This window comes from Apiospora aurea, assembly GCF_038362705.1.
Source record: "Apiospora aurea strain CBS 24483 chromosome Unknown utg000009l_segment0_segment0, whole genome shotgun sequence".
Lineage (NCBI taxonomy): Eukaryota > Fungi > Ascomycota > Sordariomycetes > Amphisphaeriales > Apiosporaceae > Apiospora > Apiospora aurea.
Window position 1 is genome coordinate 2029082 of NW_027117396.1, and position 27443 is coordinate 2056524.

Below are 27443 nucleotides of genomic sequence, written 5' to 3' on the forward strand. Positions count from 1 at the left end.
TTCGGGTATGCTTTCTTTCCGTTGCGGTCACTATTCAAAGTCACGTTGCAAGAGCCTCTTCATTGAGTCGGTGTGGCCTCTTTTTGTAGTCCCATCGTGTCGCACGGTTGCACAGCCACATATATCCATTTCGGTGGCGCGGGCTGGTAGGCAACAGCGGACCAGAAGCATCATGACTCGGTCTGAAACGGGTGAAGTTTTAGCAGTAGATAAAGTTGATTACGATTGCTACCAAAAGCTACGTGTTTGATTAAGTAAGGGTTGCTTGAGATCTTCTTGAGCCCCAGCGGCACAGCGACGTGGCGTGAGAAGAAGCCAGATAGGCCCAGACCAGAGAGGCCGCCGCCGCCCTCTTAGAAGGCGAAGCCACTCTTGGCGGCGCCGGGGTACTTGTCCATGAGGCCGGCCATGAAATCCTTGCCGTCCATGGAGAGGTCCTTGAACTCGGGGCAGGACAGGTCGAGGAGCGGGTTGAGGACGGCGTCGTTGACGAGCTTGAGGGGCAGCTCGAGCGTCTTGAAGAGGGAGGAGAGCGAGTTGGGCGCGAAGGTCTTGACGACCTGCAGCACGAAGCAGACGAGGTTGTTGCCCTCCAGAAGGGAAGTCGCGTTGAGCACGCCGCCCGTGATGTCCTCGACATTGACGCCCGCGAAGCTGTTGACCCGGCCCATGTTGCCGCCGACGCTGGCGAGGACGGGGTGCTGCAGGATCCAGTCGACCAGGTCCAGGTTCGTCTGCACGAGGCCGTAGTCAGCGGCGATGCGGTACCAGTTCTCGGGGATCTGCTCCCAGCCCTTGTTGTAGACGAGCTCGCCGTTGTCGTCCTCGTGCACGCCGTAGAAGCTGCGCATGACCTTCTTGGCTATTCGGACCATCGCAATCAGTAGCTATCTTTTGGCGGGGCAGATCATTTCAAGGTGTGGGCGCTTGGAACTTACTGAGCTTAACGCCGATGGGGTTCTCGTGGGAGTGGTTGCTGAGCAGGCGCCCGGAGAAGATATAGGCGGCGTTGCGCGCGACGAGGCCGGTGTAGGGCCCGTAGTAGAAGTAGGGGTTGAAGGCGACGGCCTCGTCGAAGCGCTCGGCGGCGCGCCGGGCGATGTCATCGAGGGTGATGACGGCGTCGTCGCCGCCCTCGACCGAGTCGTACATCATGCGGAAGAGGGTCATGTTCATGGTCGAGGCGTCGCCCGTCACGTACAGGTCGTCGCGCGTGCCCGACGCGTCGCCCTCGATCCAGTTGTGGCTCCCCTCCAGGCCGCGCGGCGTGCCGAGCAGGCCCAGCAGGTTGCCGAGGATGTTGGAGGACTTGCGGCTCTTGCCGCCGATCGAGAAGCCGGGCGTCAGGGATAATGGGTTGCCGACGCCGACGGTGCCCATGACGGAGAGGACGGTGATTAGCTCGATGCCCATACCGAAGACTGCCGGTTCGTTAGCTTACGCCATCGGGGTGTCTATGGCTCATTCAGCATTACCTTTGTTGCCAGCTTCAACAACATCGAGGAACTGCGCACATGGATTAGCCAATTGGAAGGGTAGGTTCTAGGACTCTGGCTTACACCGGCGATACCGTCACGAGGGAGGTAGCCGTGGTTGGCCATCGCATTCAGCCCAGGGCAGGGTCCGCGCTGGTCGCCCTTCTCGAAGTTGGGCGGCTGGAAGGCATGTTCGCCGCTAACTGCACAATATGTCAGCAGTGGCCGGTTATTCATGAGGGCCGTAGGCTAGTCACGAACCATCGATGGGTTCGGTCAAAGGGTCGAACAGAAGGCGCTTCTCCTTCAAGTGCAAGAGGCTCTTGTGGAGTTCCTCAGGTGAGAGGGCGATGGCATCGCGACCGGCCAGTTTGGCAAAGTTCTCGGCCGTCGGGAACGAGTGCGCCAGGGACGAGAAGAGCACGGCGCCGAGGCCGCAGGTAGAGAACGTGAGCTTCATCGTGAGCAAGCAAGCAAGTGCGCGACGGGGCGCGATTGAAAAAGAGCGACAGTGGGTTGGAAGGTAATGAACGGCTTTGAGGGTATCTCAACTGCGATAAGTTGTAAATCAACGATATCTACTGATACATCACGACAGGATGGGACGGGATGAACAATTGGACAGACCGGATTGGACGTCGCTACCATGCTCCAAGATCTATGGGAACGGTGACACTGATGAGTGGCACTGTGACAGTGACACCCTTTGCTGCCACGCTCGCTGCCCGGCTCCGCCGCGGGTTGCGACCAAGATCCCCAAGGGGCGGGCCAGCCTATTTCAGGATGAGATTGTACCTGGCATGGGTGTGGCATGGGTAGTGGGCAGGCCTCGAAGAATCCGGGCAAGATCGTCACCCAGGCCCCTCAGTGTGAATATGGCAGGGTTTTCCCTCCTGTCTTGCGAGTCCTGCTGTTATTACCCTGTTCCCCGTCACCGCCAAGATCTCGTCACTAGCCTCGGGCTAGGATCGTTTGATAAGACTAGGCCCAACGGCTCCAGGCTGTGGGCCCAACTATACTGGACCCGGGGGGTAGCAGTGGATATCCGTCAAATGGGCTTGTCGAGTATTCCACCCCTGCCCTGGCAACGAAACAATCCCAAGCCGAGTTGAATGACGGAACTCCGCAGCTTCTCACGACTTACCCAGCCCCCCCTTTTTCGTGGAAGGAGCTTCGAATGCTTCCATTACTCGTTCGACCCGTATTCTCTGCATTCACCTGGCAGGGGACACATCTATTTCCCTCGTCGGCTTTGCACAATCCCCCGCCGGCAGATCAGAATTACAGCGGCTCGTCGATTGCATCGTATCGGTTGGGATCCTCACCGTGGTGAGCGTCGGTGAGCCCACTTGGCAATCTCTGGTTTTGCAAGAGACCCCTTCGGACTTAATGCCGTGACCCGGTCCCTTGGGCACTGAAAACAAGGAGAGGGCAGAGAGGGGGAAGCCGGGACTGGTCCCAAGGTGGTGTTCGTAAATACATACGTAATTGGCCCGGCGGCCGTGTGAAACCCACGAAACCCCGGTATCGACCATTCTGTGGTTCAACCGCCCGTCGGTTTTCTGGTTGCGCTAGTCGACACCCCCGCGAGCACCAACAGGGCAGAGACGTTACATTCGGACCCATACATAGTCTGGCATGGCAAAGTCGTACGACCGTCGGTACCTCGACAAGAGCGTGCCATGATCTTCATTTGGCGTTGGAACTGCCAGCTCTCCCAGTAATCAGAAGGGCGCCACCAGAAGCCGAACGAAGACTCCGTACTATCATATCAGCAACATTATGCAAGCAACCCTTACCTAAGTTCGAGCAAACCTTCTCCTCCAGTCTCCTCACCTCCCCCCTCCCAGTATAACGGAGAGTTCCATGATCGTCAGTCCCTGGCTCCGAGCCGTTGAACCTCTCGGCCGAATGCAAGTCGATATAGGTCGATATTGCCCAGGAACCTCCTGGATCTACCGGCCGGTTCACATTCCTTTTTAAATCCCCGGATTTCCAGTCTTTCGTTAAGCTGCTTGCCGTCTTTTCGTTCCCATCACGCCCTTGACGGACTCACTCAGGTCCTGATTCTTGTTCTTGGTTAATCCTTTTAATGGTTGAACAGGTTGCGGTGTAGTCATTCTTTATTCACCTCCTTCTATTCTTTCTTAGAACCCGCCCCTCGTCCAGAGCAGCATTCTCCGGAACAAGATGAGACTCAAGGCTTTTGCGCTGGCGGCCACGGCCTTCCTGGCGGGCGGTGTCCAAGCCATGGCGGCATCTGACGCCGTCCCGACGACTTCTGCTGCGGCTAACCACCCGTCGGCGACGCCGCCGTCTGCAGAGGCAGCGGCAGCGGCAGCGGCGAAGGCGGCAGCCATCAAACAGGCCTTGCAGTTGTTTCCTCCTTGCGCTGTTAGTCAAATACTCCTCCTAGTATCTCGCGTGCCTTTTTACTAACACATCAAATAGCAAAAATGCCTCGCACAAGTTCTCCCCAGCTCACCCTGCGAGATGACAGATGTGAAGTGCCAATGCACCAACAAGCAGTTCAACGCGCAGTTGGGAGTGTGCGTCCTCGGTGGATGTACGAAGTACGATGCCCTGAGTAAGTACCAACCGTTTCCAGCTCCCTCTCCACCATCGTGCCTTGTTTCCACCCTTACTGCCATGCAAAGGCAAAGAACCGTGCAGCTGATTCATGCGGTTGATGATGTGCAGTGACCAAGAACGGGTCCATGACCATGTGCCAGCCCAACGTGCCGCTGCGCGACGAGACCCTGACGCCCCTGCTGATTGGCGTCATCGGCGGCGTCGTCGCTGTCGTCATCGTCGTCCTGCGCATGATGTCGGGCCTGCCCGCGGGCGGCCGCAAGCTCGGCTGGGACGACTGGACCATCCTGATGGCGCTGGCCCTCTCGATGCCGCCGACCGTCTTCTCGGTCCTGCTGTCCAACAACGGCCTGGGCCGCGACATGTGGACGCTGCCCATGAAGAACATCGAGAATGTGCTGCTCCTGTACTACCTCGGCGAGATCTTCTACTTTGCCGCCCTCGCCGTCAACAAGATTTCGATTCTCATCTTCATCTTGCGCGTCTTCCCCGACCAGAACTTCCGCCGCATCACGTATGGCGTCATCGGCCTCTGCTCCGCCTACGGCATCGCGTTCGTCTTCGCCACCATGTTCCAGTGCCAGCCCATCGAGTACTCCTGGAAGCAGATCGACAGCACCTACCCGGGCAAGTGCAACGACATCCATCTCCAGGGCTGGATGTCGGCCATCTTGAACATCGCGGTCGACCTGGTCGTCCTGGTCCTGCCGCTCAAGCAGCTGTACCAGCTCCAGACCAACCTGAAGAAGAAGATTATGATTATGATTATGTTCAGTCTCGGTATCTTGTGAGTCTTTTTCCTCCCCCCTTTTTTTTTTTTTTTGTTATGGATGAAGATGAACTAACACCCCCTTCTCAGTGTTACGATTGTCAGTGCCATCAGACTACGATCATTGATTGTGTTTGCCAACTCTCAGAACATTACCTGTAAGCCTCTAACTCTCACCCCTTTCTAGTCTTCATCTACTGACCCATCCGACTTTGCAGGGGATTACAACGAGGCCGCCTACTGGTCCACGATCGAGATGCACGTCGGCATCGTGTGCGCCTGCCTTCCCGCCCTGCGCGCCCTCTTCGTCGCCATGGGCGCCAAGGTGCTGGGCACGACCAAGGGCGCCTCCAAGGCCTCGGGCTACAGCACCGGCAGCTCGAGCAAGAACGCTCCCCGCAGCGGTACGTTTGGCGGCGGCGGCGGCGAGAAGCTGTCGGCCCAGGGCGTGCCCCGGCACGGCGACGAGTCTGACTTTGTGCCCTTGGTAGAAATGAACTCGCAGAGCAAGACGCCCGTCGGCGTCGCCGTCAGCGACAACGACAGCTTCGACTCGCATTGCCACCACCCCCAGAAGCGCGGCGATGGCTACTGAGTCCCTAAGGGTATTTATTACGGGATAAAACCTTGATTAGACAGATATTGTCTTCTACCTACTTCTTCAATGATACCTATCATTATTATCATTATCATTCTCATTCTCATTGCGAGTAATTTATCACCGCATATCAAGAGGGCACAGCAGCGACGTATTAAAATAGAGGCATTCATAACCATTACCAGTCACCTGGGTGGGCTATTTTTGTATTACTATCCAATATCCATAGAGCGTAACAGCCAACATTCGTTTACTACCTCCAACATGATTTCCGGTTATTTTGTTGCAATATCAAGAGCCCGCCACTGGCATCTATGCTATAATGCCTCTCTTATCTCGTCCGGCGTTTCACATTCATGTCCCGCAAACTCTCCTCTTGAGGCTCCAAAGCACACCCGTGGTAATTAGACCTGGCTTCTAAAAATATTTCTCGCAAACTGTACTTGTGCGAGGTTTTGTGTGCGGCCGTTCAATATCTGTACCAGGTGTATCGCTGTCGCCGTCGGGGGAGCTGCCAAGTTTCACAACGTCCGACAGGGGACCTCCACTCCCAATGCAACCCATGGCGCTGGGATGAACAGTTTCTGTGCTGTCGATCACTTTCTCCACTCCTCAAATATTCACTTGTCACTGTTGCATTCTCACCCAATGCCGGCACGGGCCCGGACCTGGCACGCCCTCTTTCTGGAAAGTATTAGACAGGGGAGCAGGGGAGAACCCCCCCTCTCTCCAAAGCAGTCATCCTCTTGTTATTCGTTCGTTCTCCTCTTTTACAGAATCACAACAGAATCCACTCTGGCCCCCACCGCTATATGAGATGCCCACGATATCGGGGTTGGCCGCCGGTCACCAGATGCCCGCCCAAAGGCACAGAGGGCGAAGGGGGAGCCAGCAAGCCTAGCAGGGCAGAATGCTCTCTGTCTCTATACGGCAATTTTCTCGTGAGACGGAGCGGTAATCTCCTAACCTACTTATCCCCTTAAGCGCCGAAAACACCTTTAAAAGTAGGGTTAAATTCCATAGTATCCAATTGGATGTATGAGCGCGCATAAGACAGTTTGCGGTACGTGCCAGCTACTCCAACTCCTCTTCACCAAGATGCATTGGATAAAAAAGCGTACTCCACTCTTAAAGGTGTTTTCGGCGCTCAAGGGGCTACTTATCCCCCTCGCACATGGAGTGGACTCTTATCCATGTGCGAGCAGACCGCTTGTGTGATCTGCGCCGAGAAAAATCGTGATAAGTCCCATTCTGCGGCGCTCGATGTGGCAGAAGAACGGCAGTTGCAAAGTCTATTGACCCCTTATCGAGGGGAGGTTGTTGTACGGCCTTTGATGACCAGGGCATCTACGTGCATGTGTAAGAGAACTTGGCGTCCCGTATGCGTGGACGCGACGTCAAAAGACGCAGAGCGAAGTGACATTATGCATCTTTGACAGAGGCCGTGTGTTCGTTCCCCTGAGCCAAATCGATAGATCATAGATCATCTGCTGATCGTCTCTCCCTTGCTTGCATGCTGGCAACGGCCTGGCAGCATTCACAATGGATGCTATAGACGGTCTGATCTCGCAGCATGAACATCGCGTAACCGGCGTCCTGGCGCTGTGTTGCTTAATTGCCTGCGATATTGTGCACTGGATGGACCACAGATCCACCTCGCCCAAATTCGCAAGTTGAGAGGAAGAGGACGCCCAAACTGTTGGGTCATGACGACGCGCCGTTTTGCCGAACCATTGTTGTGATGCTGTGCCTCGTGCTGTGCCCCTTAAGCCGTTCGACTCCCAGGCTCCGTCGAGCCATTTGCGCTATTATCAACTGCTGTGCCGTATTGTCTGTGCAGTTTTGACTTTCGGGGTGGGTTGCATTTCCCCACCGTGGATGTTTGCTGGACCCCCCCTGTCGAGATTGAAGGATGGACACAGACATGGTTCCCAACACCCCGATCCCTGCACCCGGGCAGCACCCAGTGTGAAAGAGAGTCAAGCTCGACGGTCGTCAGCAGTGTATCAGACAACCAGGTGCTCAAACGGGCGATGGCGGCCTATAGCCCTATTGGTCCCCGATGGCCGGGACAAGGTTGGGAGCTTCTGGAAAATGAACTGCGCGTGATGATCGGTCAACGCTGACTCGTTCGGGAAGCCATCATGTCCATCACACCTTTACTCGCTGGAGTTGGGCTGTGCAGCTCTGAGGGAGAGAGGGTAGGGTAGGGGGTCGCCATCTGATGATACGGTGTCCCGCGCAGCCGGGAATGCAAGCTCCCTCCTTGAGCCTCGGGATCTTTGCCCCGTGGGTCAGCCGTTCTCCTTTTTCTGGGCCTGCCGAAGCAATCCCACGGGTTCTTAAGCAACTTGGCGCCCTATCTCGATCTGAGTTACATCCGGCTCTCTACCACCTCACCACCATCCAGCTTCATCGCTGCGTCACTCCTTTTGGTTCCAGTCTGGTTTTTGCCCGCTGCCTCGTCGTCGTGTCTGTCACTCGTTTACCGCAGCTCGACCAAAGCGACCTCATCGTCGTCGCATCCCACGTTCTTTTTCCCCCTCTAATCCCCACCCATAATCGACATCTGTATTCGTAGTTCATAATGAAGCCCGCCGTGTCCGCTGCCCTCCTGGCAGGAACCGCCTCTGCGTAAGTTCCCGCTATCCATCCGGCCCTACCAAGAGATCGTATACTGACTCACTACCCGGGCAGATTCAACGATTGGACTTTCCCGATCCACCCGGAGCAGGACATCTACGGTCCCAATGGCGACAACTACCCGAGTGCTGGCCCCCCAGGCCAACTCGACGTACGAGTACGTCGTTGTCGGCTCGGGTCCTGGTGGTGCTCCTCTGGCCGCCCGCCTGGCTCTTGCCGGCCACTCGGTCCTTGTGATCGATGCCGGTGAGGACCACGGAACTGATAGGCAGCTCCAGGTGCCTGCCCTGCACCCGTACGCCAGCGAGTACAACCCCAGTCGCTGGGACTACTTCGTGAACCACTACGCCAACGAGACCCAGGCCATCCGTGATACCAAGATGACCTACGTCACCCCCAAGGGCGAGTACTACGTCGGCACCAACCCTCCCGAGGGCAGTGTGAGAAAGGGTGTTTTGTACCCTCGTGCCGGTACCCTGGGAGGCTGCTCCCAGCACAACGCCTTGGTCACCGTCAAGCCGACCAGGAACGATTGGAACCACATTGCCGAAATCACCGGCGATGATTCCTGGGAAGCCGACAAGATGCAAGCCTACTTCGAGAAGATGGAGTCTTGCAACTACCTCCCCAACAGCATTGCCGGCCACGGCTTCGGCGGCTGGCTGCAGACCCGCCTGACGCCCGTCGGCCTGATCGCCGAGGATCTGAAGGTCGCGTCCCTGGTCGTCGCTGCCGCTACCGCCATGGGCAAGGGCCTCTTGGGCAAGCTCGTCCACACGGTCACTGGTCTCCTCGAGATCTTGGCTCTGGACATTAACAACCCGGGCAAGGACCGAGACTCGCTCGAGCAGATCTACCAGATCCCCCTGGCCATGGACGAGAACTACTCCCGCAGCTCGCCCCGCACGCTCCTGCTCGAGGTCGCCCGCGCCACCAACGACGACGGCTCCAAGAAGTACAAGCTCGACATCGCCCTCAACACCCTGGTCACCAAGGTCAAGTTCGACACCAGCGCCACCACGCCCAAGGCTACCGGCGTTGACTACCTCGTCGGTAAGAGCCTGTACCGCGCCGACCCCCGTGCCAGCACCGAAGATGGTGGTATCCCCGGCTCTGTCTACGCCAGCCGCGAGGTCATTGTCTCTGCCGGTGCCTTCAACACTCCCCAGCTCCTGAAGCTGAGCGGTGTCGGCCCCAAGGAGGAGCTCGAGACCCACGGCATCGAGGTCGTCAAGAACCTGCCCGGCGTCGGCGGCAACATGCAGGACCGCTACGAGGTCGGCGTCGTCGGCAAGGCGCCCACCCCCTTCGCCCTACTCGAGAAGTGCAAGTTCCTGAACGGTACGGACCCGTGCTACGACCAGTGGACCCATGGGGTCGGCGGCACCCTCAAGGGCGGCTACACCACCAACGGCATCGCCTTCGGCTTCCTGCACCACTCCTCGCAGGCCGACAAGAACGGCGACCAGGACCTGTTCTTGGGAGGCGTCCCGGCCTTCTTCAACGGCTACTTCCCCGGCTACTCTGTCCACGCCACCTCGGACCTGAGCATCTGGACCTGGCTCACCCTCAAGGCGCACTCGCGCAACAACGCCGGCACCGTCAACATCACCTCGGCCAACCCGCGCGACACGCCGCAGATCACCTTCCACTCCCTGGGTGAAGGCGTCGGCGGCGAGCAGGACCTGCAGGCCGTGCTCGAGGGCATGAAGTACGGCATCGAGGCCTTCGAGGGCCTGGTCCCGCTCGACGGCGCCTTCGACCGCGTCTGGCCCCCGCCCGAGGTCACGTCCGACGAGGACCTCAAGCAGTTCGCCCGCGACGAGCACTGGGGCCACCACGCCTCGTGCACCGCGCCCATCGGCGCCGACGACGACGCCATGGCGGTCCTCGACGGCAAGTTCCAGGTCCGTGGCGTCGAGGGCCTGCGCGTTGTCGATGCGTCCATCTTCCCCAAGATTCCGGGCATGTACATCGTCGCGGCCATCTACATGGCTAGCGAGAAGGCCGCCGATGTCATCATCGAGGCTGCCAAGTCCTCGTAAGTGCACACGTAAGGTGCCACCGCGAGGCGCTCAGATTCGGGGGATCGACAAAAGAACAGGACCCAATGGTGAGACCCGGGTGTAGTAAATCGGGCTCTCTACTTGTACGGAGACCCCAACAACAATTCAATAGATTGCTGCGCAGCCCGAAGGTGCGCATTTGCTTAAAAATAAACAAGTACACATTAAATTCCGTGTTGCATCTGAATTGCTTTTGAACCAATTGTAGTAGCCCCAAATCGTGTTCAGAGCACCTCCAAGTGTGTCTGCCCCGACTGTTTCCTGCTTAGCGCTTTACCCCAGGCGGTTTGCTTCTAAAAGTAAGCGCTAGACCACTGTATCACGCCTGCCGTCAGTGACTGTGTGACGCTTAATAGGGAACCTGATATTGAGGGGATGTTTCATTTCCACACTTCATCGTGGAGCTCGCGCCTTCACTCACATCAATCCGATCACGAATTCGTCCGACAATGCAATGGTAACGTATCTACCATCTGAGCATACCTACAGTAGGTATTGAGTTCCGTGGCCAAGCTAGCTCAAGAATCAGTGCCACCGAACGGAAGCCACTTACACTTATCGCCAACGAAAACCGGTCAGCTCAATGTGGCGGCTGACTCACTACCATCCGAAATCCAACGTTGGACGCAGATCCCGCCAGTCACTTGGGACCTTTCACTCTCGCAAACCAGCCAGTAGACTGGTGGGAAGTCGCTCAAGTGCACTCACTCCACCCAGAAGCAGAGAAGGCCACTGCCGCGACGGCCGAAATGTCTTTGTCAGATTTCCCGGTCCCGTCTCTCCCCCTCGTATCCGACACCCTCCTCCAGCTCAGCGGAAGCTTGGCGCATGGGGTGAACCGTACCCTAGACCGGCATTTGGGTGCGTCACACACACACACACACGCAGAACCTCACAGTGGTATGTGGTACAATGGGGTTCTGGAAGCCCAGTCGCCCTCTGCATGGGGTTTCACCTACACAACTTGGACATGCATGGAAACAGGCTGTCGCTGTATAAGGGTCTTACCAACGCTGTCCTTGGGTGGGGTGACTCTCTGTCTGCTTACCTACTTCTCCCACTTTCCCATCAACTTCCTTCTTTTCGGAGAGAATGAGAACGAAAGAAACAATACGCAGAGATGCCAGGTAGCTGCGCAAAGACAACATGATATTGTTGCAGCTGGCTATATTGTCTCTAGTGTCGACGGTCTGGGCACTTGGCGTTCCACTGACTTCGGCAACGGGACTGGATCCGGTCAACCAATTCTGCAGGTATGTCAAACCAAAACGTCGGCCCCGAGAAAGTGTTGCCCCGCCTGTTCAACCCGGTCTCCCTCACTCGGTCCCTCCTTTGGCAGTTTTTCATCGTTGGCTAGAGCTGACTGTGGTCGTGAAACAGTCGATGGTATCACCAGAGCCAAGTGAAGAACGGCATCTTGTACATTGATGGCGGACAGGCGTCTTTCTCGGATCGCTCACAATTCGACAACGTACGTGGCCTATCTCATTGCCTGTAGATAATGAGGCAGCATTAGGACTGTGACTAATAAGATTCAAGCCTGCTGCCCACGATGACCGACTGAATTACACAGGCCCCATCACCCTGGGTCAAAGTAAGTACTCAAGTGCCTCGTGTCACCGCTGCCTGTGGCGTCTGCTAACGGGGTTTGAAGACAACTATGTCGTTGCGATTGACATGACCAAATCGTGGGACTGGAAAAAGAACATCAGTGAAGTTGTCATCAACAAGACCGTCGCCGAAGGCACATCAAACTACGTCCCAAAAGTCGGATCAGGGGCTCTCTTCCATGGTCCGCCCAACGACCCTCAGATATACCTCTACGGCGGTGTGACCTCCGCCCTCAACACCTCGTTCATTGATTACCAAGCGCCGACGACAAACCAATATGCCTTGTAATGTGCCAACCTCACTATCGCCATGGCTTTGCTAACAGCTATGCCCAGATGGGGATTCAATACCCAGACGCATGGGTGGACTCAATACGATGTTTCGCTGGCCGCGCCGCAGCGCCCGAGCTGGGGAGCTTCCGCCGAAGCTCCCGAACAAGGCATGGCGTTCTATCTTAACGGAATGATCTCGAACATGTCGTCGGCGGTCACTGCCAGCGCAAACACTCCCCCAGACCAATTTGGCAGGAATGATAGCGCTGGATCTACAAAAGCAAACGGTAGGAGGCCCCTCCACTAATCTCCGCTACGCGGAACTGATGATGTTCCAACAAAGGCTACGAATATATCAACAAATACTCTCGGCGATGGGTCTCCAAGAGTACGGGGTGGAATGGTCTACATACCACAAATCGGCCAAAAGGGTGTGCTGGTAACCGTCGGAGGTGCCACTGGCAGCCAGCAGTCACCGACTCTAGGTAAATCAGGTACCCCCCATGCTTCCACTGTATTGTTTCTGACAGATCCTTAGTCAGTATGAACCAGGTGAGCATCTTCGATGTCGCTACTATCGGCACTTCGAATGCGGCGAATGGTTGGATGTCCCAGACCATTACAGGCGCTGCCCCACTCCCACGGGTCGACTTCTGTGTGGTCTCAGTTTCTGCACCTGATGACTCCAGCTTTAACATCTTTCTTTATGGAGGTGTGTTACCCGTGTCTTGACCGAAAAGCTTGTGCTGATCTTTCCAGGTTGGGACCACACCAAGAACGCTTACTATGACGACATATGGGTTCTCAGTCTGCCATCATTCACCTGGGTCAAGGTGCGTATTGCGCATTCCAAGTCCATGGCGATTTCTTACATCTTGATTGCTTCCATCGACCTTCAGAAGAGTCCTCAATCTGACTACTACTGCCCTCTAGATCTACGAGGGCGTCTTACCTCGTCTAGGACATGACTGTCATCTCGTTGGAGGTCGGCAGATGATTACGGTCGGGGGGCATCAACAGCACAGATATTGCAGGAAACTGTGACTGGGAATGGATGGGGGTAGCTATACTAGACCTGTCGACGAATGCTTGGGGGAGCGTGTTCGATTCCCATAAGCCACCGTACGAGGTTACCCCGGAAATTTCAGCGGTAATCGGTGGCGGACCCAGGGGGAGAGGCCACGAAACTCCTTCCCAGCGGAGGCTGGACCTCGTTCCAAATCGCGAACCTCTTCACCGGCACCAGCAACCAGTCTGCACCATACCATGTACCGAGCGACAATAATAGCGCAACACCACGAATAGACAATTCGGATGGCGGATCGAGCTCGACCAGCGTCGGCGCGATCGTTGGTGGCACTGTTGGTGGAGTTGCGTTTCTCGCCATTGCAGTAACAGTCATTTACTGTTGGCGAAGAAGGCGGCCACGACAGGGCCAACCGATGCCAGAGCTGGCTGCCCGCGAGGACACCAAGCCAGAAACGGCGCAATTTGCCACGGCGGTGCCTCCAGCAATCGGTGATCCGCAGTACACCCCTCATCCACCCAACACGCCAACGTCAGAACTTGCTGGAACGAGCGCCGTCAACGAACTCCCCGGGGAGCAGAGACTGGCAGAGTTGCCTGAGAGCCGCTTCGCGAGGCCATGGAACGAAGAGAGCGCCGTCTATCACGAAGCGGGATATTAGCATCAAGGGGCGCAACACGAGGGGTTGCACACGCCGAAATGGGGAAAACATGGCGGTTGAAGGATATTAATTGCATGTGGCTTTCTCGGAAACGGGCTGTTGAAAGCTCTCCGACGTGGACGGAATCTTTCGCGGATTGATTGCTATATTTGGTGTCTTTACTAATGACGGTTGATACTTCATTACGCACAGCTACAGGTGCAAGATCACGCTACAGACCTAACAGACCTCAGAAAGGGTGGATGTTCCACACGGCTGATGCGAAAGGGTCCAACATTATCAATGATCACATATCCGGTCTATTATTAGACATCACGATAAGGGCGACGGCCAAGATAATGCAGGAAAAAGCCACATTGAATCGTCCCGAACATGTCAAGCCTGTACAAACTGGGCCAAAGAGGTAGAAAGTTGATTTGAGGCGAAAAAGCAAAGGCGTTACCTGCAGTGTGGCTTCACTTGTCTCCCAGAAGCAGACGGACAACGAGTCATCGCAATGCAGCAACGGTCTCGGTGCTATTCGGAAAGTGCAATTCAATAGACATGCTGACGGGCTGCTTATTGTGCAGGCGCGGAACGCGTAGCTGCGAATGAGACCGCCGGAACTGCCCATGGCTGCCTGCATTCATTCGTCAGCAACTTGCATTACACCTCGCATAGCGATCGATGTCTTGGAAAAAACGCGCCTGCTCACACTAACCTGCCGAAGCTGCATGTCAGCATCGGCTGTGGAACCTCGAGGTACAGCAGCTTCACCTTCCCAATTCTCCAGCTAGGGATTTATATTACTCTCTTGATGAAGCGACGGAAATCACTATGCTGGAGCAGTCTCTCATCGGTTCGGGCGCCAACCCCGCATGTGGTCTATTTTTGCACGCACGCACACCCACACTCACACACCTGTCGCCGGCACGCGGTCCATACTGGGGTTCAATTCCTTCGTGAGCCGGCTGGAATCTGGGATGGCGGACGGAAAGTGCACTTCTGACCAGGTGAGTGGCAAGGATTCTGTCAGCCTCGGATATCCGAGATTACTACATAACGCGCCTTGGACCTTGGACACCCTGATGCATGAAGATCGAGGCGAGACGCTCGCATAAGGAGCGCTGCGACCCCCTGACCGAGATAATCGAAGGCTGCCGCAGTCAGGATCAGTTTCCGACGAAAGTACTACAGTGCACCCCAGTGGTCCGAACGGCGGCCAATCGATCTTCACTACCGGACCAGTAGCAGCCAGGCCAGTGAACCGGCCGCCAACCAGTTCAACATGTCGGCAGAACTGATCAACAACGTTATTGCACAAGGCCAGCGCTTGGCTATCCATAGCTGGGAGTATGGTACCTTCGCCGAGGCTCTGCTCGAGTGGCACCATCCGCAGTTCTCCGTCTTCGGTCCCGACCCGTTCCCCAACGGCAAGGTGCCTGTGCTTCAGGTTGACGACGTGCAATCGCTCTCCTACGCGAAGCCTCATATCTGGACGAACCAGAGTACGCTTGTCGATGGTGATGGTGAGTTACTGGTCTTCTTGCTCCATTGGTGTCTTTGTTCTTATCGCGGGAGTGTGTCCTGTTCGTGATCGTGCTTTCGCCTCAAAGTTGTGGGAATAGTTGGGGTGCTTATTCCCTGGCCCCCATCTCGCTCATTCGAGTGAACAGTCCGCCTATCAACCTCGTTCAGCTATTGGTCGGGAGAGTACTCAAGCTTCTCACATGCTGACTCCCCAACCCCAACCCCCAGGCGCCGCCGGCGATCCCGCCTCCCTGGGCGTCTCGGCCATCCTGATTGGCCAGACGCAGCCCGCGTACCTCGCCGCCGCGGGCCGCCAGGTGGACCACCTCCTGACCGCGGTGCCGCGCTGGCCCAACGGCGCCATCAGCCACCGCGAGGCCGTCGCGGAGCTCTGGGCCGACTTCGTCTACATGGCGCCGCCCGCCCTCGCCTACTGGGCCGCGCAGACGGCCGACGCGGGCCTGCTGGCCGAGGTGCTGCGGCAGTGCTCCTTGTACCGCGACGTGCTGGGCGTGCCCCTGCCCCTGCCCCTGAAGAAATCCGGTGCAGGCGGCAACAGCAGCAGCAATGAGGACCCCTTCGCGGCGGGCGGGCTGTGGCACCATATCATCGGCCCGGAGACGCAGGACCTGGGTATCTGGAGTACGGGAAACGCGTGGGCGGCCGCGGGCATGACGCGGGTGCTGGCGACGGCGCTCAAGTTCCCCCAAAATAGCAACAGCACCAAGACGAAGAAGAAGTCCAAGAATCTCGACGCCGGGATCCAGACCGTCAAGGCCATCGTGCGCGACATCCTCGACGCCGCCATCGCTCTCGACCAAGCGGAGCCCAATGAGCCGCTGCTGCGCAATTACCTCAACGACACGACCTGGTTCGGCGAGCTGTCGGGCACGACCCTGCTGACGGCGACGGTGTACCGTCTGGCGGTGCTGGCTCCCGACGAGTTCGGCGGCGGTGCCGGCGGCGACAAGAACAAGAACGGCAGCAGTGACAGCAACAACAAGTACGTCCAGTGGGCCGACGCCAAGCGGCCCGAGATCATCGCGCGCGTCAACGCGCAGGGCCTGCTGTCGCCCGTCATCAACCCGCTCAACTGGGGCGACCGCACGCCGGGGACGGAGTCGCCCGAGGCGCAGGCGTTTGCGCTGCTCATGTTTGCGGCGTGGCGGGATTACCAGGAGGCGGGGCGGAAGAAGGGGACGGGCACGACGCCGCCAGGGAAGGGGAAGGACAGAGGGAAGGGAAATTTGACCTAATTAGAGAAGTGTGGATTGGTTAGTCAGTGAGCGCAAAAATGCAGCCAGTGTAGATGTGCGTAGAGTTCCATGAGACGTAGAGTATGATCAGCCAATGCATGGCAATCGCATCACATCGACACATGAAGACCGTTTCACACGAGTAGACATGACCACGCAAATTTGAAGTTTGGCAAGAAGCCATGAGGTTTCATTATTTATTAATATTACAAAATGGTGCTGCCAGTTTGGCATGAATTCCTGAGAAGGGTTGATATCCCCAATGGTAGATGCATATTGCTCCTGGCAAAACTCCCCTGTCAACAACAACAACAACGACCCCTCGTGTCGTAATCGGACTCCTCCGCAGTCCTGCTCGTCTCGATGAATGAAATCGAATGGCCTGCATCTAAGGACGGGAGAATGTGTCCGTTCAAAGTGCCGATGTAGATAAAGGGGAGACGTCGGTCCAATCCAGTCACGGGGTTGGGTGGTCTTCCCAGGGTGCTAGCCACAGCATGAAGGAGTAGTAGCTTCGACACCTGCCTGTCCTGCAACACGGGGGGTCCGAAGGAGAATAGGTTAGGGAATGGGCTGATATGGGCGGCCGTCGTTTTCTCCATCCGAACTCGAGCCACCCGGGAGTGGGTACGTTTCGGCAAATTGTGGAAGTGATGCTTGCCTATGATATCACGAGCTCACAAGGCGAGTTGTGTGTGTTGTACGTCGGTATGCCGTCGGCCAAGTACCCAAACCCGCCGTATCAAACAGCGGCACAGCGTCATTTCCAAGCGTAGGTGCGACCATTTGGACGAGGTAGGGATGCGTGTTTCACGCGTTTCCTCGTTACGGCGGTCGAGGAATGCGTGCTTTCGGTCCATTTACCGACCGCTGGCAAACGTATCTGGAATGCTCGATCTTGATCCTCATCGCGAAGTCGGCAAGGGCCGCTGACACGGGATGACGGAACCGAAACGGGATATCGCGTGCAGCATGTAGTGCTGGCAGCCCATCGGTAGCAGCGGGACACGAGCGAGAGATGGCGTAGGACGGGTATGTGGATGGCGCAGTAGAATATCCCAAATGGATGGTTCTGACTCCTTCAATGACGATGCCTCACCAGTCTGACGGCTTTCCTGCAGTAACACTTCACGTGCAGCTTGAGATAGTGCAGCTCGATCTCGAGGTGGCCGGCTCTCTGGAGCCTCGGCAGATCGGAGACGGAGACGTAACGGTCGCTCCGGCACTCGTGTTCGTAAATTGATGCCATTTTCCCCTTCTTTCTTTCAGAATATCGAAAAGATGGAGAGGTTGACGGAATGTTTGTTGCTGCTGGTTTGGCGATGTGCCGGAGCTGTAATTGTAATAGCTGCGATAGTGGCAGTGCGAGATGGTCACGCGAACCGGGTCACAGACCACTGAGATCGATGGGCAGGTTCATTTCATGTTAGATTGAATTGATGGAGGAGAAATTACCATTCCGTAAAATTGACAGGTCCTGTGACTTTTAACGTGTCCTCTCGATTGCGGCAAATCTAAAGTAACAAATAATACGCACGCATCGTGACTTCGGAGACAGCTTACAGCAGCTGTCAATGACGAGCCCTATTATTGAGTTGACAGGAAAACTGGTTCCTTGAAACGGAATGGCACCCAAACTCAAAGCTTAACTCTATCCTCCGTGTCGCACCATCGGCCGCCCCCGAGCATATCTCACGAGATCTCCGAATGTTAATCGACTCGAGTACGCTGCATCAACCCTCGCAGGTTGCACGCAGCTGGCCTAGAATGTCAGCTTTGGCATCAATTGTCGCACTTGACCCCATTTTCTCAGGTCACCAGCCAGTGCGCCGGTTGTTGAGACACGTTTCCTCGCCCGCTTGAATGGACAGCTGATATCATTTGGCCAGCACAACTTGGTTCCCACCAAGTAGCCGGCTGTGGACGGTCGTGATGCCACCATTTGAAGCGAGTTAAATGCCGTCGGCGATTGTTATTACACGCGCTGGCTTCAGGCAGAGCAGGAGACGGGGTTTCATTTTCTGGAAATGGTAATTTTCGTCCTTGGCTCTTGGCATTCTAGGCACAGTGGAGTGCGGTCTCTCTTTACAGTAGCTGTACCAGGGCCATGCGGCTAGTAAATTCCGAATTAGGGGCCTTCGTGGGATCCATACCCTAGCCGGCAGCGCTGCCAATCACGACTGACGAACTCGGTTGACAAGCTGCTACTGTCCTCAGAAAAAGTCCCAACAACAAATATGTTGATGGCCCTAACAACCTGTCCCGAGGGACAGAGTGGGACTGTTGCTGTCGATATGCATGTGACAAATGATGCTGTCTTCTGCTCATCGTATTAAGCTGTCCGTATAGCACATCTGTAAAAGGCAAGTCAGTACCACCACGTGTTGCTGTCACGTCTGCATCGCCACCCCGCATGATCCAACTGTAAGGTTGTGTGATACCAACTCACCGGGACGTCCAGCCCACTCCCACCCGCTACCCGTCGCACAAAATGGATCACACAACCACCACCACCAATAGCAACCCCTTCAAGGGCTTCACAAAGATATCGGACCAGATTTACATCCATCACTCCGATCGCAATGACAGCACCGCCGCGAAAGGTGGGGATGATGAGTCCTCCCCTGATATCATCATTATCTACGGCTGGGGCGACGGCCGTCCTCGAAATGTCTCCAAGTACATCGAAGGATACCAGGCGCTGTTTCCGCGGGCCACAATAATTGCGGTTTTGGCGACGACCTTCAAAGCGGCCTACCAGCCACTGCACGAGCGGACAGAGGGCATGATGCCCGTCATCGACGCGGCTTTCTCCGACAAGGATCAAACGCAGCAAAAGAAGCCGCCCCGCGTGCTGCTCCACGCCATGTCAAATGCGGGCGGCATCAATCTGGCGTCGACGCTCAACGCGCACTTGGCACGATATGGAACACCGTTGCCGCACCGTGTCATGGTGTTGGACTCGGTGCCAGGCGGCGTTGTGTTCCACCAGCAAGTAGGGCGTTGGTCGCGGGCCATGGCCATCGGTATGAGTCGGTCGCTGCCCCGCTGGGTGCCACAGGCGATGCTGCAGGCTGTATTCTACGTGTTCCTGTGGGTACATAAGTTGTGGGAATTCATCCTAAGGCGGCATCATGCCGGTGCCTGGAGTCGCGAGGCGGTAAACCGCCATGAGATGGTTCCTGTGCCGGCCCTGGCAGCCAAAGATAGCAAGATTGGCGATGAATACCACGGGCCAAGGCGCCTGTATATGTATTCCAAGGAGGATGATATCATTGGATGGGAAGACATCGAGGAACATGTCGAGCACGCCAGTAAACTAGGCTACCACGCCGACAAGGTGCTTTTCGAGGGCTCAGGCCATGTCGATCATATGAGGCATCATCCGCAAAAGTACTGGGAGAGTATAGCGATAACCTGGAGAAAGGCACATGGTGCTGTACGACCGGTTTGAACTGCATGAAGTGTCATCCCAATACCGGCAAATTGCTGTTTTGGATTCCAAACTGGACAAGGCTCAGCACCTAGCCATACATCATATGCTGTGGCATAAGCAAACTGTAGCATACTTCTCAAGGGGCTGCTTGAATCGATTCGAATGCCCAATATTTACCGAGATTCCATCATGTCTATCCTCCATGTGTGCAACTCGTAACAGTGTATACTGTCGTGCAACTCGTCACAGTATAGACCATCATGCCGAACTCGTCCACGTCTACGAGCCATTGGTCGACTCTAGCGCGCCTCTGCGTGATGCTAGCTTCGTCAAGGTCGCGCGGCGCCGGCCAGAGCTCATCAATACACAGGCTGCCCTCAGGCCATTGCGCCAGGTGATCGTTGTACTTCTGTTCCCACTCCCGTCGGGTCTTGGCTTGCCACAAGGACTTGCTCGAGGGCGCCGGCAGTCCGTATAACTCGGTTTCTAGGAAGTTCGGTAGGCCTTCTTGCCGGGAGAGGACGGTGTCGAAAAGATATAGAACATACAGGGTCCGCTGCTTTGCTTCCGCGACTAGCCAGGCCTCCCAGCTTGGTCGGGGATGTTGCGAATCTGCCGAACAGATGAGACCCTGATGTGAGGTTATGCAGGCCAGGTCTTGAAGATGCATCTTGGCTTGATGGAGGAATGACATGTTTCCGCCTTGGCTTAGATGGAAGAATGTGATCAGAGTGTAGATCAAGTAAGCTTGGAAGGTGGCCAGGATGTCAATGTCAGTAAAGGCCGACGCCGCCAGCTCGCTGATCTTGGACATTTCTTTCTGCAAGATCTCGGCGGCAGTCTGTTCGTCCCCGGAGCGCGAGTTGTCACATGCACGGGCGATATTGAAACAGTTGACAAGTGTCTGGCTCGGCACCGGCGCCTGCAGTTGCATTGCATGAATGAAGGGCGGATGTTTGGATCCGCTGACGGCCCCGTTCGCATAGGATTTGAGTACCCGGAAGATCAAGTCGAAGATTCCGGGGTGATATTCCTTGGGGATCTGTCCGGGGACAGGCACGTAGGGATTGAGCCATCTCGTAGCGATGTCGTTCAAATTGATGGGGCACATGAGGTCCAGTCCACTGAAGTCCAGACTGTCCCGTGCATCTTGGCCACTGCTCCCAATGTCATCAGACGCAACGACAGTCCTCGCGGGCGACGCGGGCAACGTGGGCGACGCGGATTGCGCAACCGGGCCATCAAGCGTTGGGCGAGCATGTCGACGCGCCGATTTTGGTAGCAGTGCTGAGATCTTGGGTGGCAGAGTTGAGGCATCATCAGGGTAGATGCAAATAAAACGACTCTGTTTGCACCTGGCGCAGCTCTCTGAGCCCGTGCTGTTGACGCACTTGACTTTAGCGCCGGCGCACTGGTTGCAAACCTTGTGGCTCGAAGTGGAATCTCTCATGCCGTACACTTGCCAATGGTATTGCGAGGAAGGTGGTGTGATGGATGATGGGTTTCTGGGTCTGGAGTCATCAATCAACTCCATTGAGTGATTTCAATTCAGCCATTGGAAGTTGGCAAGCTGGCCGGTTTCTGAGGCAGCGACGGGCTGGAAGTGCTTGTTCCAGTGAAAAAGTGCTCCTCTCCAGCATGAGTTAATTTGGCAGGAGACACCCTCGACTCCTCAGTTATGGGGGGAGTGCCTGCCCTTTTTTACCAGAGGCCTCCTTCCATTTATCATCGACGCAAATTTGACCGTGAAAAGGACGCTCGAGAAGAAGCACCCTCGAAATTGGACCTGAACATGCATTCACTGACTGGGGGGGGAGACTCTGATAACTTGATAACTCCTGCTACCAAAAAGGTAGATAGGTATATATTTTCAGTGTATTCTTGCCCTCCAGAAAGGGGTACGAAACCAATACGCACAGTGTACCTAAAGAAGGGATCTATCTATCGATACAACGTAAAAGGGGGCGCCAATGCATTGAACCATCCATTTCACTTCCAAGCAAGCATCTCGACCTGCAGCGCCACGTACCAAGCCTCCTCGTCATTCCCCCAAACCTCGAGCGCTTTGCACGTCCTCTCCACCTCCTGGTCCGTGATCCCGGCCCTCCGCCAGCTCTCCCGAAACGTGTCGCCCGGCTGCAGCCGGCCGATGACGGACTCGGCGAACCGCTTGACCTCCTCGCGGCCCGCGTGCACCGTCGTCCCGGCCCCCACCACCATCTTGCCGCCGTCCTCGCTGATCTTGGTGTAGGCAGCCGCGCGACCCTTTCCGTTGCCGTAGATCTCGTCCAACCCAACCCCCTCGCCCCCTCCTTCCTCTTGGCCTCGACCCAGGGCGTCCCGAACCCCGCGGCCCGGAACAGGCCCGGCATGTGGCCGCCGGGCAGGCACGCGCCCTCCTGCCCCTGCCGCAGCAGTTTCGCCATGTTGGCGGCCCAGACCCGGTCGATCTCGCAGCGCGGCGGGTAAAAGTGCAGCTCGGCCACGTCGCGCGTGGCCAGCAGGCCGCCCGGCTTGAGCACGCGGCGCATCCCCGGAGGGCCGAGGTGCGGTGCCACGCCGTCGGCAGGTGCGCGAACCGCTGGTTCGCGTGGACGACGCTGAACGCGCCATCAACAAAAGGCAGGCGATCGAGGTTGTCCTCCTTCATGAACTGGATGGTCGCGCCGTTGCCGAAGCTCGCGCTCGTGATGTGGCCGTTGCCGTTGCCCAGCTGGATGGTCGCGGGCACTTCGGTCTGCGCCAGCTCCCGCGCCCGCTGGATCGACTCCTTCGAGCTGTCGATGCCGATCACGTGGCCGCCCTTGGTCGAGTCGACGAGCCTGCTAAACCCGCACGTGACGGTGCCCGGGCCGCAGCCGACGTCCAGGATCCGGTCCGACGGCTTGAGGTAGGGCTTCAGGAAGCTCGCGTCCGTGTCCACGGTTCGGGAGGTGCGGTCCGATATGGTGGCCGGGGAGTAGCCTTGGGCGTCTTTCTCCATCTGTTGCTCAGACATGATTGAAGCTAACGATTCCTTTTTCTCGGGCGTTGCCCAGGCTTTCGGTGGCTGTTGCTCAGACATTGTTGCGGAATGAAACGACGAATGGATGTTTGCTTGTGAGAGTAGTAGTGAGATGGGTTATAATCCAAAAATGACTTGTTCACGAAGTCTTGTTTTATGACTCCAAGGCGGAATAGAGTGTTGGTGATGAGAAAGTTGGGTGTTGTTGTCTGTTGCGGTTTTCTTTGGGAGTCATGTTCAATGCAGAGCAAATAGACAATTGGGTAGATGACGTTGCAAGTATGGAAAGAGGATCCAAGCGAGGAACGAGTACGGGTAAAGCTATGGACGAGGAAGGGGACATGTGTGTCGTTCATACATGTGCGTAGTGCTTGCCGGTTCCGTGTAAGTGAGATATCAGGCATGAGCAGGCGCCGGCGAAGTTGAGGGCACTCACACGCTCCACCAGATCTGTAGCAACCGCAGCAGGAGCGAATTACGGATTACTAAACGCAGAGTTCCACACACAGTGTCATTCCGAAGTGTTGGATAAGACGGTTGATATCATATCTGCTAACAATCTAAGGTAAAACACTGTGATGAGCTAAGTATGAATGCGATTCCAAGACTATGACCTCCTCCGCCTTACTCTCAGGGTGTCGCCAAGCGGAGGTGCAATGTGCCCAAAGAACCATTGGTTCTTGGGTCGTTCAGGAATCGGCTCGATCTCGTACCGTAATGCGATGTGCCCAAGGGCAATCTTCATCTGGTTCGCGGCGAAGAATCTCCCAGGGCTGAGGGTATTAGCATGTATGATACTAGCTACGAGCACATTATAGATATTTGCGACAGGATTGAAGACGTGGGAGAGCAACTTACCAAGCATGCGACCCATGGCTGAACCCCATGAAGTGATCACTCGTGTTGATCAAGGCCTGCGGCTTGCTCTTGACATTGTCATCACCCTTGCCGGAAGCAGAGCCTTTCGCGAACCGAAACGCGTCGTACGTTGTCGCATTGGCGTAAACGTCATTGTCATGATGCACGCTCCAGCCCGAAATGCCGACCTTGGTCCCCCGAGGAACGTGCGAGCCGTCCGGTAAAGTGACACCCCCGGCCGCAACGACCATCTTCATGATACCCCTCTCGATAAAGCCGTTCAGGCGGAGGCTTTCGCGCAGCGCCGAGTCCACGTGGGTTAGGCGAGCCATCATCGCCCGCGACCACGATGGAGCAGCAGTGGTAGCGCCGGCAGTCTCGTCCAGAACCTCGCGCCGCATCGTGTCGAGAAAGCTGGCGCAGTCGGGCGACGAAGCGATGTCGAACACGGCGTTGGTCAGCGTGATGACGGAGGACTGGATGGCTGCGAAGCAGAGGATGGCGAAACGGGTCGCGATCACGCGTGACTCGAGCTCTCTAGACTCGAGGCCTCCCTCCTGTACGGCGTGGTCGATGGCCCATTGGATGTAGTCACTCTGGTATCAAACTCCCTATTAGAACTTGATGCCAGACATTTGTTGGGAACAAAAGTGGCAACGACTTACAGGAGGGCATGGATCAAATACCGGCAACTTTTCCCTGTTCTTCAGAATCTCCAACCGCTCCTTTATAGTCGGTAGGATGTACCTAGCGCACTTCTTATAGCGAAGGTAGTCCGCGCCAGATACTAATGGTGCCAGGAACCTATGCAGTAGTAATGTCAGGTTTGGGTAAATCGGACTCGACATCCACGCATGTAAGAGAAAAGCGCGACGTACGGTTTCAGAAAGCTCGGGAGAAGATTCAGGAAGGCGCCCGAAAGCGCGACGTTCCGATTGAAGGACTCGCAAGCCTCGAGGAACTCGGGCTCGCGACACAGGGGCAGCCCGACAAAGACACGAGTCGAGAGCCGCGCGACTATGCGCAGCAGGGTCTGGTACACGTTCACCTCGACCCACTCGTCGGTGTCGGTGCCCCAGCTGTCGACCAGGGCCTGCTCCACCTCGTCGACGACGTCGTCGGCGAAGCTGTTGAGCTTCTTGGTGAGCTCATGGCGGATGATCTCCGGGTGGACGGGGTCCTTGACGAAGCTGGGGTGGGGAAAGGTGTAGTCCGACTCGAGGAACTGGCGGTTGACGTCTTCCTGGCTGAGGGCCGAGTCTGGCTGGGCGAGCAGCCAGTCGATCTGGGAGAGAGGAAGGACCACCTGGTACCCGTTGAGGAAGTAGGGCAGCACGTAGGCCTGGTTGTTCCTCGAGTACTGCACCAAAAGAAGATATCAGAGAGTGATCCCATGAGGTAGGCGGGTTCGGATGCAGTAGCATGTGCTTACCTTGTAGTAGCCCTCGTCAAGTAGAGTCTTGAGACCAAAGAAACTCTTTAGGTTCGCTTGGGCACGACTAAGCGGGCCGCTGTGGGGACCTGTGCCGACCCATGGCAGGCTCGGCGGCAGCGAAGCTCTGGAGAAGAGACGCCGCACAAGGTTGGTGAAGATTATGAGAGGTATAGCCACGGCCAAAACCTCTAAGGAAAGAACGGCTATGCGTGGCAAGTCCTCGATGTGGCCCAGCATTTTGTATGACCAGTCCGAAGCAGGAGGCACGTAGTGGTTTTGAATTCTGAGAGCTGATCGGAAGGAGGATGGCCAATCTAGAGATGAATGAGAGTATCCGGTGTCCAGTAGGTTGTTGATCACCTTTATACTACCTAGTTCATGTAGTCGGTTCCCGTTATGGTTGAGTGGTGGATGCTTTGCTACGTACGACTAGTCCAACACCGAGTGCGAAATCTCCAGGAACGGCCGAGAGTGGAGGATGTGTTCTGACTTGTGACAATCTAAAGAAAGAGAGGCTGATATAGGTTCTAATGGGACCTAGGTGTAAACGAGTGTATCTAGACGGGTCGCGGATGAAGATGCTGTGATCTCAGAGCTTCAGATGCACATAGCGAGGTGGTGTCATGTGTCGACAGAGGCTCCAGATGGAAAGTACGATGCATCTCTGCCGGGTCACGGAGAAGCATGACCGTTTCCGTCACTGCGGCCATGGCTCCCAATCCTGACAGCGATGCCCGTGAAATATCGGAAGATCTCCACAGAATAAAGCAAGTACGATCAGATCTAGCAGCAGTTGTGGAAGATCAGCCCCCGAGTAAGTACTTTCTTTTCCTTAGATCGTGGGCGATGTGGGCTCGTGAGCGACCCGCTTGTGCTGAAGACCAGCTGGATTGAAAGCCTCGCCAACGACTTCAGCTGCAAACAGGGTGGGGGGCTTTTAATGGCGTTCATGCAGGGATCTACTGAACTCTATGCATGATGTTCCGCCATGCCGGGTATATGTATATCGAGTTCATATCACATATCAGGTGAAGGAGTCCGCTGGATGAACACTCGTTCTTCCAGTGTGGTTGCAGCAACGTTGCGATGGCTTGCTCCCCCCAAGGGAATATTCGGTCGAGTACCCAAACTTAGCGTCAAGCCAAGGCTCGGTACTGACTAGTGGGCGCCGCGTTCCTGGCCCTGTGTTAAGCATCGTCGCATTGGCCCAGATGGCTGTCTATCCACGATGTGGAAATACTGGATCACGATTGACGGACTCGTCTCCTGATCCGTTGCTTTTGATTATTGGATCATATGTCGTTCGTGACTCCAGCACCAGAGCCCAGCAGAGCCCAGCCTTTTCCTTTCAGGGGTCACCCATCCGTAGGTATGGACCCATGGCGGTGGGTGATTGGCGAACCGATCTGCTGCAGGGATCAATGCGGACCGCGGGCATACTTGTGCTGTCTACAGCAAGTTCACCCCCGAGTCAAGATATTCTGACCACATCCCACATGCGCGAGTCGAGGGTGAAATAATGTTGGCCTGCTTACCGAAAAGAAGAACCTCTTCGAGTCGCTTGCTGCGTACCTACGTAATCTGATATTGCGACCATTTTGATTCCGTCCCGATGGTGGATGGGTTGTTCCTCACCAGGGTCGGTCCGTTGTCCGTGGAAAAGGAAGGTGTAGTTCGGACGAGGGCTGCCTGCTGCGAGAGTTCATCCCATCCCATCACGATAAGGCAATGTTTCCCTGGCGCTGTCACGGCGAGGTATCCCGAACCAAGTAAAACCCCCGTGCGCCGACAACAATACCAACGGTCAAGTCTCAGCGATGCGAGATTGCTTTTCCAGCCGCAACACCCTGGCAGTACTTCGTATATCAACCTGTAGATCATCTTGAAGGACCCGCTTACCTACCGCAAGACATGAATGCATGATGCTGTTGTGCAGCGGAGAATTGCCAGTGCAGTAGACGAACACGGGCAGGGTCACTCGCATACCAACACAAGAACTTGGTAGTGTTTCCGTGTCTTGCTCTATTATCAGATCCTGATGTGGACATGGACTCGTACAGTGGAGTTTTCGAGACTTTTGGTATGTGACTGGTCAAAATACGATCTCCCAGGGAGTCAGTCACCACTCATGTCTCGCTACTTTGACGTCTTTCACGGCCGCGTAAACCGCCACGGATTCAATAATTCTACTTTATATTGTCCTTCACTGGCACAAGTAAATAATAGCCTCT

The 27443-nt window shown here is 56.0% G+C and overlaps 9 protein-coding genes across 9 annotated transcripts; 5 read left to right on the plus strand and 4 right to left on the minus strand.

Moving 5' to 3' along the window:
* Positions 1-353: 353 nt before the first annotated feature.
* Positions 354-1935, minus strand: PG986_013740 (uncharacterized protein; the record flags this gene model as incomplete). The annotated part of the gene is made up of 5 exons (XM_066849962.1): positions 354-862; positions 939-1421; positions 1476-1506; positions 1560-1678; positions 1737-1935. 5 exons carry the CDS (start codon positions 1933-1935, stop codon positions 354-356), a joined length of 1341 nt encoding a protein of 446 aa, XP_066694105.1.
* Positions 1936-3665: 1730 nt separating this feature from the next.
* On the plus strand, positions 3666-5431 carry PG986_013741 (uncharacterized protein; the record flags this gene model as incomplete). Its single annotated transcript, XM_066849963.1, has 5 exons — positions 3666-3869; positions 3927-4062; positions 4176-4854; positions 4927-4994; positions 5055-5431. The coding sequence occupies 5 exons, from the start codon at positions 3666-3668 to the stop codon at positions 5429-5431; spliced, it is 1464 nt and encodes a 487-aa protein (XP_066694106.1).
* A 2753-nt stretch (positions 5432-8184) lies between these two features.
* On the plus strand, positions 8185-10122 carry PG986_013742 (uncharacterized protein; the record flags this gene model as incomplete). Its single annotated transcript, XM_066849964.1, has 1 exon — positions 8185-10122. The coding sequence occupies one exon, from the start codon at positions 8185-8187 to the stop codon at positions 10120-10122; it is 1938 nt and encodes a 645-aa protein (XP_066694107.1).
* Positions 10123-11676: 1554 nt separating this feature from the next.
* Positions 11677-13714, plus strand: PG986_013743 (uncharacterized protein; the record flags this gene model as incomplete). The annotated part of the gene is made up of 7 exons (XM_066849965.1): positions 11677-12038; positions 12090-12313; positions 12370-12511; positions 12557-12738; positions 12786-12859; positions 12960-13011; positions 13197-13714. Coding segments are annotated over 7 exons (1554 nt in total), but the record flags the coding sequence as incomplete, so codon positions are not given.
* Positions 13715-14981: 1267 nt separating this feature from the next.
* On the plus strand, positions 14982-16479 carry PG986_013744 (uncharacterized protein; the record flags this gene model as incomplete). The annotated part of the gene is made up of 2 exons (XM_066849966.1): positions 14982-15222; positions 15452-16479. The coding sequence occupies 2 exons, from the start codon at positions 14982-14984 to the stop codon at positions 16477-16479; spliced, it is 1269 nt and encodes a 422-aa protein (XP_066694109.1).
* Positions 16480-18970: 2491 nt separating this feature from the next.
* On the plus strand, positions 18971-19933 carry PG986_013745 (uncharacterized protein; the record flags this gene model as incomplete). The annotated part of the gene is made up of 1 exon (XM_066849967.1): positions 18971-19933. The coding sequence occupies one exon, from the start codon at positions 18971-18973 to the stop codon at positions 19931-19933; it is 963 nt and encodes a 320-aa protein (XP_066694110.1).
* Positions 19934-20108: 175 nt separating this feature from the next.
* On the minus strand, positions 20109-21365 carry PG986_013746 (C6 finger domain protein; the record flags this gene model as incomplete). The annotated part of the gene is made up of 1 exon (XM_066849968.1): positions 20109-21365. One exon carries the CDS (start codon positions 21363-21365, stop codon positions 20109-20111), a length of 1257 nt encoding a protein of 418 aa, XP_066694111.1.
* Positions 21366-21904: 539 nt separating this feature from the next.
* On the minus strand, positions 21905-22979 carry PG986_013747 (uncharacterized protein; the record flags this gene model as incomplete). The annotated part of the gene is given in 3 exon segments (XM_066849969.1): positions 21905-22231; positions 22246-22515; positions 22533-22979. 3 exon segments carry the CDS (start codon positions 22977-22979, stop codon positions 21905-21907), a joined length of 1044 nt encoding a protein of 347 aa, XP_066694112.1.
* Positions 22980-23526: 547 nt separating this feature from the next.
* PG986_013748 (uncharacterized protein) lies at positions 23527-25449 on the minus strand (the record flags this gene model as incomplete). Its single annotated transcript, XM_066849970.1, has 5 exons — positions 23527-23716; positions 23778-24373; positions 24443-24581; positions 24656-25137; positions 25210-25449. The coding sequence occupies 5 exons, from the start codon at positions 25447-25449 to the stop codon at positions 23527-23529; spliced, it is 1647 nt and encodes a 548-aa protein (XP_066694113.1).
* Between the last annotated feature and the right edge of the window lie 1994 nt (positions 25450-27443).